General features: G+C 43.5%; 1 protein-coding gene across 1 annotated transcript; it reads right to left on the bottom strand.

The window, feature by feature from the left end:
* Positions 1–6,397: 6,397 nt before the first annotated feature.
* LOC137150672 (olfactory receptor 6F1-like) lies at positions 6,398–7,372 on the bottom strand. Its single transcript, XM_067544652.1, has one exon. The coding sequence runs from the start codon at positions 7,370–7,372 to the stop codon at positions 6,398–6,400; it is 975 nt and encodes a 324-aa protein (XP_067400753.1).
* Positions 7,373–14,092: the final 6,720 nt, after the last annotated feature.

The raw sequence follows: 14,092 nt of genomic DNA, 5'->3' as shown, positions 1-14,092 counted from the left end.
ACATTGTCCTTGAACTTATAGATGAAATCCAGTGGGTCACGGTAATGTGCAACACAACAACAAATGCTTGCCAAATAGTTATTTATTATTGGAAGCAGTTTTTCAGATATAAACAAATAAATCCTTGGGATCTACAGTATTTATCGGTCTGTCTATCAATTCTTCTTTTTTTCTGTGTGCTTGTCTATCGCTTTCTGCCTGTCTCTCTTCCCATTTACATGACTAGCTGGCCTGTAGAATCATTGCCTCTGGATATTATTTAAATATACCTTCAGAATCAAATAACGGCTTTGATATTATTTATAAGGACTTCATTCTTTGCGATGTGAGTGGGCTACTGACTCTCTGAGTTAGGAGTAAATTTTGTCCATGATTTGTCATACAATTCTTCTGCCTTTGAAACAGGTGATAATGGCCACCATTGAAGACAGAATCCTCCTTCATGGCAATTTCCTTGTTCCTATAACTTTCCAGAACACTGGCCAGAGAACATATTTAAGACAACAAAGTATTTCTGTATATATGTGCATATTGACAGATACTTAGAACAGGAATGACCTCAGTCCAAATCCTTAGGAAATGTAAATGTTCTTAGCTGATCTGACTTCTGTGTGTCTACACTGATCTACACCAGGTCAAGATCCAGAACTTGAATTATCACTTATGACCTGCTTGGATAGCTGTTTGGAAATGGTGAACAATGTGACACACTTGTAACAGGCAATGAAAACTGATAGAATCCATGTTCAACTGGGTCATCTAAGTACAATACTCCTATGTGTGTCTTGTAACACAGCTCAATAAAACAAGTGGTCTTGATTCAAATTTCACTCATATTTGTGTAAATAAGGAACATTCACTCACCCAGGTGTAAATTACTAGTAACCACATTCAAATCAATGGGTCTGATTCTCCTCTCACTCATCCTGATGTAAATCAGGAGGAGTGCCAGAGGAGTCAATGGGCCCACTTCCTCTCTCACTCACCTCCATGTAAACCAAGAGTAACTCTGTTACAGTCAATGTGCCTAATACCCCTCTCATTCAGCCTGATGTAAATCAGGAGTCACTCTGTTGAAATAAATGCATTTACACTTTTCTAAAGCTTCTGTTAATAAATGGAGAACTCTGCCCATTTTCTCTACATTTTAAGATGCAATAAACTTAGTAAAATAAACAACTAAAATTTTTTTCCCTTTTCATTTGGTCATGAAATGATGAAAACCACAGATGGAGTCCAATCCTGCAGCATTTTTTGAGATTAACGTCACCTTGAGTTCAGGGCAAATTTCTGTGCATTATGTCTTGTCAAATCAAAATTACTGTAGGGATTTACCCTGGAACTCCCAGGTTGTTCAGCTGCAAACCTAAGTAATGAAATCCAGAAAGTACCATATGAAAAAAAAATCTAAGTATGAGGAAATATGAATTCTGTCTGATTTCAGTATTTGAATTCCGATCTTCACTGCTGTTTCACAAAACAGAAACTAAGATTCTTTCTTTCTTTCTTTCTTTCTTTCTTTCTTTCTTTCTTTCAACTTTACTTTTGCTGATCAATTTGAATGCTGTCAAGTGGCCATTCAAGTCACTGTGAGTTTTGCCAATGATTTCAGAGGAAGAAGGAGTAGCACTTATTTCAAACAAAAAGTTGACCCTGGCTAATATCCTCACATAGGCCAACTCCATAGCTTAGTATCTGAGCCAAGAGATACTGGGCCAGTGTCAAAAACCCAGATATGGAGGGTCAGGCCTAGTGGTTGGAGCAATGGCAGTCAGGTCAGGAACTGAAGAGAAAGGTGAGAGTTGGAGTCAGGAGTCAAGAGCTTTTGAAAAAAGCAAGAGTGGGGCTGGGAGCCAAGTGTGATGCTGTCTAAGGAGGAAGGTGACCATCTACACTAATATGGTCACCACTGTTACAAAATTGTGATAAACCTTGTACAATATGCCTCCTGAACTATCATTGGAAAAGTTAAAATCTGCTGAGTATTATTACCCTGCTCTACTGTGTGTATCAGCATTGTCTGTGGAGATATGAAATTTTGCTATATGTTTGGAACTCATCATCATGGGAGTCTGAGAAAGGCCCACAGGTTTGCGTTTAAGGGATAACAAAGGAACTGTAAACTAGAGACACTGCACATCATTCCCGAACACACCTCAAATGGCATGTACGCAGACGGTGCAAACTAGATTTGCCCTTCATATAAAGAACTGATGGCAAAGCACGTATGCCATGGAACTGCTTGACCCAATGACATAGCAAAGATTTTTCCAGCAAAAAGGGTCAAGTTATAAAAAGGGAGAACAAAGTCCCCTGACCACCTTCTCTTGACTGGTGAATTCTGACAGGGGACATTTTGAATAAAAAGACTGAGATCCCCAAGAACTATTTGGGCAACCCAGAGAAACTTATAGAAAACTGAGAGATTTAATATCCCTGGTATTATTTCGGACTACATGCTTTGATTCACCTGTAATGTATTTTATGTGCTTTTGCCTTTTAGTAACTCCCCTTTCTTTTTCTGAGTTAATAACTAAGGATTGGCTATAACATTATCTTTGGTGTAAGGTCCTGAGCATCCATTGACCTGAATAAGTGACTGGCCCCCTGGGGCTGGAAGAACCTAATGTGTGATGAATTATGGTTTTAATAACCTTTTACCACAGAAGTCCAGTTTGTCTGGCTGGTAATATAGCATGGAGTGTCTAAGCGGACACCCTGTGGCTCCATGGGAAGCTAATATAGAGGTACCGGAACACACATTTGTTGCTGGTTTGCTTAAATCTAATGATAGAATATACCACCAGAGTGAGGATGTCAGCCCAATTGTTTGACAGTCTGACCTGAGATTGGTCCTCCTAGCTGTGACCATACCAAGCCTGGTGACACAAGGGTCAGGCTGGAACACAAAAATGGCTGAAGCATGACTGGGACCAAGGCTGGAGTCACAGACAATAATCTATATTATGAAACATGGAAAGGACGTTGAAGAATAACTTTCTTTTAGAGCACTAATAACAGGCCCCACTTGGTCGGGTAATGCAGCTGGAGAGAGGCAGGGAAACCCAGGAGAATGAATTCCGTCATGGTGGACTGGTTGATCCTTTCCATCAATTCAATTCACACCGGAATATATAAATTAATTCATTATTATTGTTACTATTATTATTATTACATAACACCAATATGTTGCTAGCCAATTTACCCATCGAGAATAAGAGACAATCCTTCCCCTGAAGAGGTTACACTCTAAATAATTATAGGAATAATAAAATATCTACAGAAAAAAGAAATGTATTCTCCAACTGGAAAGGTGGAGTCTGACAATTAGGACATTTTTACACCTAAACATTTTTAATGGAAAATTGGATTTGGGAGGAAAGGAACATATTAAAAGAAGTTGTATTCTTTCTTTGAACACTTTCGATTTTTCTTCATAAAACAGAAAACCTGAAATCTGCAAACATTGGCTCTCTTGTACCTTGTGGACAATTTTTATTTTTTTATGCATTGGTTTCTGACTGCCAAAAATGAAAGAAAAAAATCAGCTTTTGATTTTCCAGACAGAAGTTGAAATTTCCTAAGATTGTTTTTCTTCCAGTTCTGATTATAATGCAAACCTGCCGTGCTATTTGGCTGCAATTGAATAACACTGTTATTAATAATAACGTAAGTATTAATTATTACATTTATGATTAATTAGCATAGAATCTCAGAAATACAGGCCTTGAAGGGACTTTGAGAAGTAATCAAGTCTAGCCACCTGTGCTGAGGTAGGACCAAGTAAACCTAGACCATCCCTGATAGGTGTTTCTCTAACGCGTTCTCAAAAACCTTCAACAATGCTCTTAAGAACCTCCAGAGCTTCCCTTGGAAGCTTGTTCCAGAGCTTCACTATTGTCCTAGTTAGAAAGTGTTGTCTAACTTAAATCTCCCTTGCTGCAGATTAAGCAATCACTTCTTCTCCTATCTTCTGTGCACATGGCAAAAAATTGATCAGTGACTTCTTTATAATAGTCCTTAACACGTTTCAAGACTATTATCAGGTCCCCCTTCAGTTGTCTTTTCTCAAGACTAAACCTGTGCAGCTGAAGGTTGCAGCCAAAGCCTGGCCTGGAGCTGCAGTGGGAGTCGGCTGTGCTCTGGAGGAGTTTTAAAGGGTCACAGCCTGTGCACGGATGAGGCCCAAGCTCTGCCTGTGGATGCACTCCGGGATCCTGCCAGCACCTCTGGGAGTGCAAAGGGGCAGGGGAGGGAGAGGCACTGCCACATGCTGCCTCTGCAGTGCTCAGATCAGAGCGAGCCCTGGGGATAGGCTGCTGAGGGCTGGGGCATGTAGTGCCATCCATGCGGGGCAGTTCCCCCCACCCCAGTTCAGTCCAAAGGCAAGAAACAGGAACAGGGCAGGGAGCTGCTTGCAAACCTCCTTGAAAACCGTGCCTTTAAAAATCTGGCTTTAGATCTGACTGTAAATATTCCCTTGGTGCCTAAATCCTCTGGATCTCTAAGCCTCAGTGCAATCAATAAACCTGTGAAGATAAGCATTGCCCCGCCTATCTCACCTGCACAGCTTTGTCCACAGGCAGGCTCTGAACACACATCACTGCACAAAATGGCCAGAGGGAATGGTGGGGAAATGGCAGAGATGGCAGCTTCTTCCCTTATAAAATTTAGGCCAGCAATTTGGGCACCCAGCTGGACTGTGGGAGACTGCAGTTAAATTCCCTTCTATGGTTCAAATGAGGAGAATGGATTTGGACAGGTCTCTTCCACCTCAGAAGTGACTGACCTGACTATTGTTCATACAGAGTGGAACAGCTTCAATGGCCAAGATTGGAAGTTTGCCGTACTAGAAGATCTTTCAGTGAGACTTGGCAGAATTCAATTTTTAGTTTTTAAACATTTTGACTCACAATATCAGTCCTTACTTGTCAGCCTTTTCTCTGATTTTTATCATTTAAATGTTCATAGTTGTGCAAAGTTATTAGTTGTATGTGTCCATTTTTTTTTCCTGATTTTTATTGATTTAAATGTTCACAGCTGTGGGAAATGATGGGGGGTGAGACAACAGAATGGGTCAGACAATAATTGTTTAACGGGATTAGGTGTTAGTTTAAAAAAGGTTAAAGCTTTATAACCCTTAAAACACAAATTGACAACATCACATTGTTCAAATACACAAGGTAAATATCCTTACATCAAACACTAATAAATTCTCAAGCTGCATTTTTCTTACTTTGCCTCTGTGTACATTTCTATTCTCAGACACTGAAATATTTTTGTCATTTTGTGTGTGTACAATGAAATTGAGGTTTACTGTCTCTTTTCTTAATAAAAATAGGATCCTTCAAGCCTACCTTCAGCACCGTGGTTAGATCATGTGGTTAAAAGGTAGAAAAACCATGTTCAAATCCCTTCTTCTCAGGAAAAGGAGGAAATTGAACTGCGCTTTCCCACACTTCGAATGCCCTAAGCTGTAGACATTAGCTTAAGAGAAGCTTCCTTCTCTCCTGGCCTTTTCATGACCTGTTAGACTTGCTCTGAGACTTGCTACCAGATGAGGCACACCACATGCTGTGATAGACACGTGTAGGACTCATGGATCCTGACTGGTGTGTTTTGGGGCAATTGACCATCATAGCAGAGGAGATGGGCCTGCAGGTTTTGCATCTGTTCTTAGGGGAGGGGCTGGTGTCACTTTGTGCTGGTGGCTGCCGGTGTGTAGCCAGCTTGCGTCTAATGATGAGATTGGTGAGGTTGGTGGTTGTTTGAAGAACAGAAAAAGGGGATTGGGAAAGCTCTCCATCAGCTTGTGTCCCCAGTGAGTACGGATGGTAAATGTTCAATGGTGCTTCATTTCACAAATGTGCTAGATAGCAAAAGTCCTGGATTCAATAAAGACACCGGAAGCTCCCCAGCCCAGCCTCTGCCCAGCTGGGGGGGCACAAGCCCTGCTGTCTCTAACGCTGCTCCTAGCACCCCGATTCCCTGCCTGGGCATTACTTGAAGGGCCATAGTCTCTTGCACCCCCAAGAGGCACGAATGGTGGGTGGGGCTTTTCGGTGGAGGAGGCCAAGCGGGAGTGCATCCTGAGGTGGAGCAGGGCTGGAGTGTGGGCAGGGCCTCAGAGGGAGGGGTGGAGGGGCCACGGTACAAGCACAGGTCCCCCTTGTCTGCCATCCAGCCTCTCCAAAGCCAGGAGTCATGGGCCGCCAATGACCTCGATTGTCACAGAATACCTTCCCCTGCAGTCATTACTTGTTAACTGACCTTCTCACAGCTGGAGTCTCACTGTGGGTACTAGAACAGCTGTACTACTTCAGGACAGCTCACACGTGCTGTGGTTTCCCTCATTGCACCACATGATGAGCTCCCATTCTACACATTTTATTGCAGCTTACAGTAAATGCCCACAAAATAATTTGCAAATGCTCATGGAAGTCCCAGTCTTACTCAGAGCTTTTCTCATAGCCTCCTTGACCTCCTTGTTTCTCAGGCTGTAGATGAGGGGATTGACCATGGGCGTCAGCACGCTGTAGAAGACGGAGAAAACTTTGTTGAGGTCACGCAGCGCAGTCATGTCTGGGAGCATGTAGACAATGATCAGGGTCCCGTAGAAAACTGTCACCACGATGAGGTGAGAGGAGCAGGTAGAAAAGGCCTTTTGCCTCCCGGTGCTGGAAGGGATTCTCAGGATGGCGCTGATGATACACATGTAAGACGTGAGGGTTAAGAGAAAAGGGGGAAGAACAAATATGCAGGAGATGAGGAAGAACACAAGAACCATCTGGCTGGTGTCAGTGCAGGACAGTTTTATCAACGGGGTGTAATCACAAAAGAAATGGTCAATTTCATTGGGCCCACAGAAAATCAGTTGTGACACCCAACATGCTGCGGTGGTGCCGGCTGCAAAGCCACTGAGCCAAGATCCAGCCGCTAGCTGGAGGGAAAAGCCACTGCGGGCTGCGTAATGCAGTGGTTTGCATATGGCTAAATACCGATCATAAGACATCGCTGATAGGAGACAACACTCTGTACATAACAGAGAACCAACGATATCAAACTGTATGAGGCAACCAGCAAAAGAAATGGTCTTGTCCCCACTCAGGAGACTGGCCAGCATCCGGGGCAGGACGGCGGAGGTGTAGCAGGTCTCCAAACAGGACAGGTTCCCCAGGAAGAAGTACATGGGAGTGTGAAGATGCTGATCAGCCACAACTAGCACCACAATGGCCGTGTTCCCAGCCACGGTCACAACGTATATCACTAGAAACAGCAGGAAGAGAAGAATTTGCAATTCATGGAAATTCCCAAAGCCCAGGAGGATGAATCCCGTGATGGACGTTTGATTTCCCCGTTCTGGGTCTGCCATGGGTTCTATTGAGAAAAATATTTCTTTTTAAAAAAGCAATAACAATAACAACCCATGAAATATGATATAAAACAGATTCATTTTGTTTTATCTGGTCTCACCATATTTTTGTTGTTTAGTTCTGGTTTTGGAGGCAATATAATAGGTGTCACAGGAATTTGGTGAGGCAATGATAATCAATGGTCACAGTAATAAGAGGGCACAAAATCTATTGGAATGGCCAAGCAGCTGGCAGGGATGGGGGTGTAACACTATATGTGAAAGAGTCAAATGGATACAAATCTTCAATGAATCAAACTGTACCATAGACTCTCTTTGGAGATGGAGTTCATGCAAGATTCCATGCCTCAATAATAAGAATATAGGAGAAGGAATATACTACCAACCAGCTGACCAGGTTTGTGGTGGTGATTGTGAAACACTCAGGGAGATTAGAGAGGCTAAAAAACCAGAAAACCCAATAAAAATGGGGGATTTCAACCATACAAAATTTGACTGGGTACATGGAGGTAATTGACTGGGTATTAGGGGAGGTAATTGTCATGCTAAACTCAGCACCGGTGAGGCCTCAGCTGCAGAATTGCATCCAGTTTTGGAAATCAAATGATAAGAAAAATATGGACAAATTGAAGAGAGAGTTCTGCAGAGAGCAACAAAGGTGCTAAAAGGTTTAAAAAACCTGCCCTGGGAGGAAAGGTGGAAAGAATTGGGCATGTTTAATCTAGAGACGAGAAAATTAATGGGGGACCTGAGAACAGTCTTCAAACATGTAAAAGGTTGTTATAAAGGGGACAGTGATCAATTATTCTCCATGTCCACTGAGGGTTGAAAAAGAAGGGATCAACTTAATCTGCAACAATAGAGATTTACATATAATAAGAAAAACTTTCGAACTCTAATGAATTCCAGTTAAGCACAGGGACAGGTTACCAAGGCAAGTTGTGTAATTCCCCTTAACTGAATATTTTTAAGAGAGCTTAGATAAAACACGTGCCAGCGGTGGTCCAAATAGTCAGCATGGCATGATGGAATAGATCAGTGGCTCTCAGACTTTCCAGACTACTGTACCCCTTCTAGGTGTCTGATTTGTCTTGTGTACCCCTAACTTTCACCTCACTTAAAAACTACTTGCTTACAAAATGAGACATAGAAATAGAAAAGTGTCACTGGCGCTATTACTGAAATATTGCTCACTTTCTCATTTTCACCATATACTTCTAAAATAAATCAATTGGAATATAAATATTGTACTTACATTTTAGTGTCTAGTATATAGAGCAGTAAAAAAAGGTATTGTCTGTATGAAATCTTAGTTTGTATTGACTTCACTAGTGCTTTTTATGGAGCCTAGTTGTAAAACTGGGCTAATATCTGGATGAGTTGAAGTACCCCCTGGAATACCTTTGCATACCCCCAGGATTATGTGTACCCCTGGTTGAGAACCACTGGAACAGATGACCTCTCAAGGTCCTTTCCAGCACTTCATGGCCATGATTTATTATTCTATTTCCATGTTCTACTCAGATCTGAAGTTTTGAGTTAACCAGTATACAATTTGTTGTTTTTTTAAAGAATGTCTTTATTTAAGAAGTTTTGCAAGTGTACAAATCCTAGCCATGTAACTTACCAGAGACAATACAATATTAGTTTTAATACTTGCCTATTTCTTCTTCATATCTGCTAGAGATCACATTTTTGCAGTAATATAAAACTGTCACCTCATGTACTATAGGATCGCTTTTATCTTCTATAACTGAGGTAGCACTCAGGTGGCATATTAAGATAGATAGATATTGTGAAGGGAAGGGAAGATGGAGACAGACTGTTAGATAGGGAGAAAGAACGAACACAAGCAAGCAAGAGAGATTCTGGAGGGAAGGCTAGATTGTAACAGATGGGCAGACAGTCAGCTAGCTAGATACCTCATTTACAATTTCCTGTTCCAAACTTTGTTTCTCCCACTGGATATGTGTTAAATTCTTTTCCGAAATGCATTAATTACATTATCCTAAGAATAAGTTTATTTTGTCAGTTTCTGTCCATGTTTCTACCTTATTTTCCTGCCTCTAGAGTCTCACTGCCTCTGGAATTACACCAACATCAATCCTGAACGATGCTTTTCATTCAGTGTGTGAGCAAGGAGGCTCAAAATCTCATGAATCCTCACAAACACAGGCCAGCTCAGCTCAGCTCTGGCTAGAATTGGAACCCAGGGTGTTCTACATACATCTGAGCCTGTCTGCTCTGACGTGTCTCACAGAAAGAGAGTATCTCTGTTACACATCATTCATAACCGTAGGTTCTAGAGAGCTACTCAGGGTCTTATATTTCCACCATGGATAGGTTTGACTTTTAATTCTAAAAACAAAAATCTCTAAAGAAAAAGCAGCTATAAACTCCCAAATACAAAGTCAAAGTCTGATTTCTTTTTTCTCCAGAGAAAAAACTAAAAATGTGCTGGTTTTTAGATTTATTGAATTTTCAATGAAATTTTTTTTAAAAAGCATTGAAGAAAAGCAGACACTTTCCATGAACATTTTTGTTGTGTTGAAAATCCAATTTCCCATCATGAAGAGTTTTGATGAAAAAATTTCACCAAACCCTAGCAGGTCCTACTGTGTACAGGAAAAATATGTACTGGACAGGAGGGATCAGGCATAAGAATATACATTCTCCTTTACCTTCTGTTTATCTGATGAGAAACGTTGTGCTTCCTCCAAAACAGGTATAATAAAAGCTGGAATCCCTGATGTGACTTCTTCATTCAGCCTTTTAGTGACCAGGATACAGGAACTAGGGTCTATATCCAACACCATCCGCTTCCTGGACCTGTGTAATGAGAGAGAGCGCTGAAAAGGACCGAGAGCTCTATTTTCCTGTCTTGCACAGCTGTCTTTTACCTGATACCAAAGAGTGATTGCCTCCTCTCATTCGTTACACAAGAGAGAAACATCTCCCTGGACACTTCTACTAAAGGGAATTTGCAACTACCATGAAGGCGGAGTAAATAATACATTTATTATTGGAACTTACTAACGAGTTTGATAGGGAAACCTCTAAACTCAGTGAGAAAGTTGTAGAGATAGAGAAATGCCTAACCTCAAAGGAGATGTTTTCTTTGCTAACTACTAAGGAGTTATCACTACAGAGGAGCCCAGTCATCCCCCTTGTCTGCTCTCCTGTCTCTAAAGTGGCTAGTACCAACTGTTTAGAAGAAGGTTCATAGATGCATGGACCTCAAAGCAAGAAGGGACATTGAATCCTCTACTCCAACATACTGTATCTAACAGGGCATTACATCTCACCCAGCTTCCCCTTAACTGAGTCTCATAACTTGTTTTTGACTAAAGCCTATCTTCCAGACAGGTGACCAGGCTGGATTCGAAGACATCAAGAGATGAAGAATCCACTTCTGCCCATGGAAGCTTGTTCCAATGGTTCATCGACTTCTCTAGAGGAGTGACTCACTAGCTGGGGTGCTGGGCATGGCGTAGCAGGGTCTTCTTCTCTGGCACCCCCCTGCCAACTGTCACTCTGGCCATGTGGTGGGCTACTACATGTGAATCAGCCCTCTAGCCAGGTCACCTTTCTGCTAGTGGAACACAGGCTTGCCTTATCCTCTGGATTCCAGCCAAGGTACCCTGTCTTAAGCAGCTCAGGTCTGTCTGTAAAGACCTACTGCTTCCTCCATGAGCTAATTCCCACCTTGGCCTATCCCTAGGCCTTTCTCACAGCCCCTTCTCAGGCTCCCTCCTCCACAGAGCCCTGAAGGAAAGACGATAAGTTATGATGAACAAAGCAAATGTACGGGTCCCATGACAGGCCTCTCTGCCCTAGAAAAGGCTCTGGCATCTAACAGGCTTAGAAAAGCCACAGGCCCCAGACTAGCCTGCCTCCACACAATCTCTAGGTTTTCTCTGGCCCCAGACAGGCCTTTCTTCAACATGGTAGCGCAAGAGATCCTTTCCTTCTCCTGCTCAGCATCTACTGTATTGGGCTTTTCCTCTTCTAACTCCTCCCTCCAGGCTTTGTCCCCTCTCGTAGGTGTAATTTCTCCCCATGAAGGCACTTATACACTATCACCAATACACCTCTCAATCTTCCTTTCGATAAGACTGAGAAATGGAACACCACGCCTATATAGAAAGTTCCCGGGCATCCTAATCAGTTAGCTGTTGGCTCAACATGGGTGGGTGCTCTGCTAATTCAGAAGCAATAAATAGCTCATTACTATAAGTCATAAAGTCATGGGGACCTAACTCTGCTTTCTTGCTTTACCTAAATCTCCCATTGATCATGACTGGGAAGGAACTAGGCACTGTAGCTTCACCCAAAGTCTTACGGATGTAATGGCGTGAGCAGAGAGGCAGGAGACCTCTGAGTTGGATTCTCATTTCTTCTCTTTAGTGGCCTTATTAACACTTTGCACATCAAACATATCAGAAGGATAAATTCATGAAAATATAATTATTAGAACCGGTCAAAAATTATCCTGTGCAACAATTTTCCATTGGAAGATGCTGATTTGAGGGAAAGGAAACTCTTGATCAAACTAACTGTGCCCCCAGCACAAAACTCGACTACGTCAATAGCCACAAATGATGTGGGTAGGGTAGGAAAGGGTAGTTTGCTGCAGCGAACAGAGGGGCGGCTAACAGAAGGAGAAGGAGGGAGTTTGCCTGGGAGCTGTCCCAGGTGAGTGCTAAGTGAGGAGAGCTGTGCTAGAGGGGGAGTATCTGAGAGACCAGGTGTGTGACTGGTGCAAGTTACAGCTGACTGTGGGTGGGTGCTGGTGCAGTTACAGGCACCATTTTGGCAGTTGGGGGTTTGTCTGTTTGAGTGATTGATTGGATCCAGGTGGGGTTAATTGCGGGGGCGGGGTTTTGAGGGGTAAGTGCAGGGGCGGGGCAACTGCCCCAGCCTTATAAAAGGCAACCAGCTGCGAACCAGCTGAGGAGCGAACAGAGGGGTGGCTAACAGAAGGAGAAGGAGGGAGTTTGCCTGGGAGTTCACGCAGGGGGGAGAGCCTGTTCAGGGAAAAGGCCCAGGTAGGGACCGTCGCATTGCGGAAGTAAATGCGTGGTTACGCAGGTGGTGTCGAAGGGAGGGCTTTGGATTCTTTGATCAAGGAATGCTGTTCCAGGAAGAAGGATTACTAGGAAGAGACGGGATTCATCTAACGAAGACAGGGAAGAGTATTTTCACAGACAGGCTGGCTAACCTAGTGAGGAGGGCTTTAAGCTAGTTTCGACGGGGGACGGGGACCTAAGCCCGAAGGTTAGGGGGAAGAGGGACACCACAAGGAAGCAGAAGGAGGAGGGTGCAGCAGGGGAGGCCTCCCGATTCATACTGTGAAAGTAGGCCACTCGGCTACTTATCTCAAGTGCCTGTACACAAATGCAAGAAGCCTGGGAAACAAGCAGGAAGAACTGGAAGTCCTGGCACAGTCAAGAAACTACGACATGATTGGAATAACTGAGACTTGGTAGAATAACTCTCACAATTGGAGCGCTGTCATGGATGGGTATACTCTGTTCAGGAAGGACAGGCAGGAGTGAAAGGGGGAAGGAGTTGCACTGTATGTAAGAGAGCACTATGACTGCTCTGAGCTCCAGTATGAAACTGGAGATAAGCCAGTTGAGTGTCTCTGGGTTAAGCTTAGAAGCAAGAATAAGCGTGATGTCATGGTGGGTGTCTGTTACAGACCACCAGACCAGGAGGATGAGGTAGATGAGGCTTTCTTTACTCAACTAGGGAAAGTTTCCGGTTCACAGGACCTGATTCTCATGGGAGACTTCAATCACCCTGACATCTGCTGGAAGAGCAATACAGCAGAGCACAAACAATCCAGGAAGTTTTTGGAGAGTGTCGCTGACAATTTCCTGGTGCAAGTGCTGGAGCAACCAACTAGGGGCCGTGCTTCTCTTGATCTCCTGCTCACAAACAGGGAAGATTTAGTAGGGGAAGTAGAAGTGGGTGGCAACCTAGGCAGCAGTGACCATGAGATGGTCGAGTTCAGGATCCTGACGAAAGGAAGAAAGGAGAACAGCAGGATACAGACCATGGACTTCAGAAAAGCGGACTTTGACTCCCTCAGGGAACTGATGGGCAGGATTCCCTGGGAGGCTAATATGAGGGGGAAAGGAACCCAAGAGAGCTGGCTGTATTTTAAGGAGACCTTATTGAGGGCACAAGAGCAAACCATCCCGATGTGCAGAAAGAATAGCAAATATGGTAGGCGTCCAGCTTGGCTTAACAAAGATGTCCTTGGCGAACTTAAATGCAAAAAAGAAGCTTACAAGAAGTGGAAACTTGGTCAGATGACTAGGGAGGAGTACATAAACACTGCTCGAATGTGCAGGAATGAAATCAGGAAGGCCAAAGCGCAATTGGAGTTGCAGATAGCAAGGGAAGTGAAGGGGAACAAGAAGGGTTTCTACAGGCATGTGGCCAACAAGAGGAAGGTTTGGGAAAGTGTGGGCCCCTTAGAGAATGAGGGAGGCGACCTAGTGACGGAGGATGGGGAGAAAGCTGAGGTACTCAATGCCTTTTTTGCCTCTGTCTTCACAGACAAGATCAGCTCCCAGACTGCTGTACTGGGTGGCACAGAATGGGAAGGAGGCGAACATCCCGCAGTGCTGAAGGAACGGGTTCAAGACTATTTAGAAGGATTGGACATTCACAAGTCCATGGGGCTGGATGCAATGCACCCGAGGGTGC

The sequence above is a fragment of the Emydura macquarii genome, unplaced genomic scaffold (genome assembly GCF_026122565.2).
Source record: "Emydura macquarii macquarii isolate MOO-44397 ecotype Brisbane River unplaced genomic scaffold, CSIRO-AGI_Emac_v2 contig_1008, whole genome shotgun sequence".
NCBI lineage: Eukaryota > Metazoa > Chordata > Testudines > Chelidae > Emydura > Emydura macquarii.
This window is presented reverse-complemented; position numbering and strand designations above follow the sequence as displayed.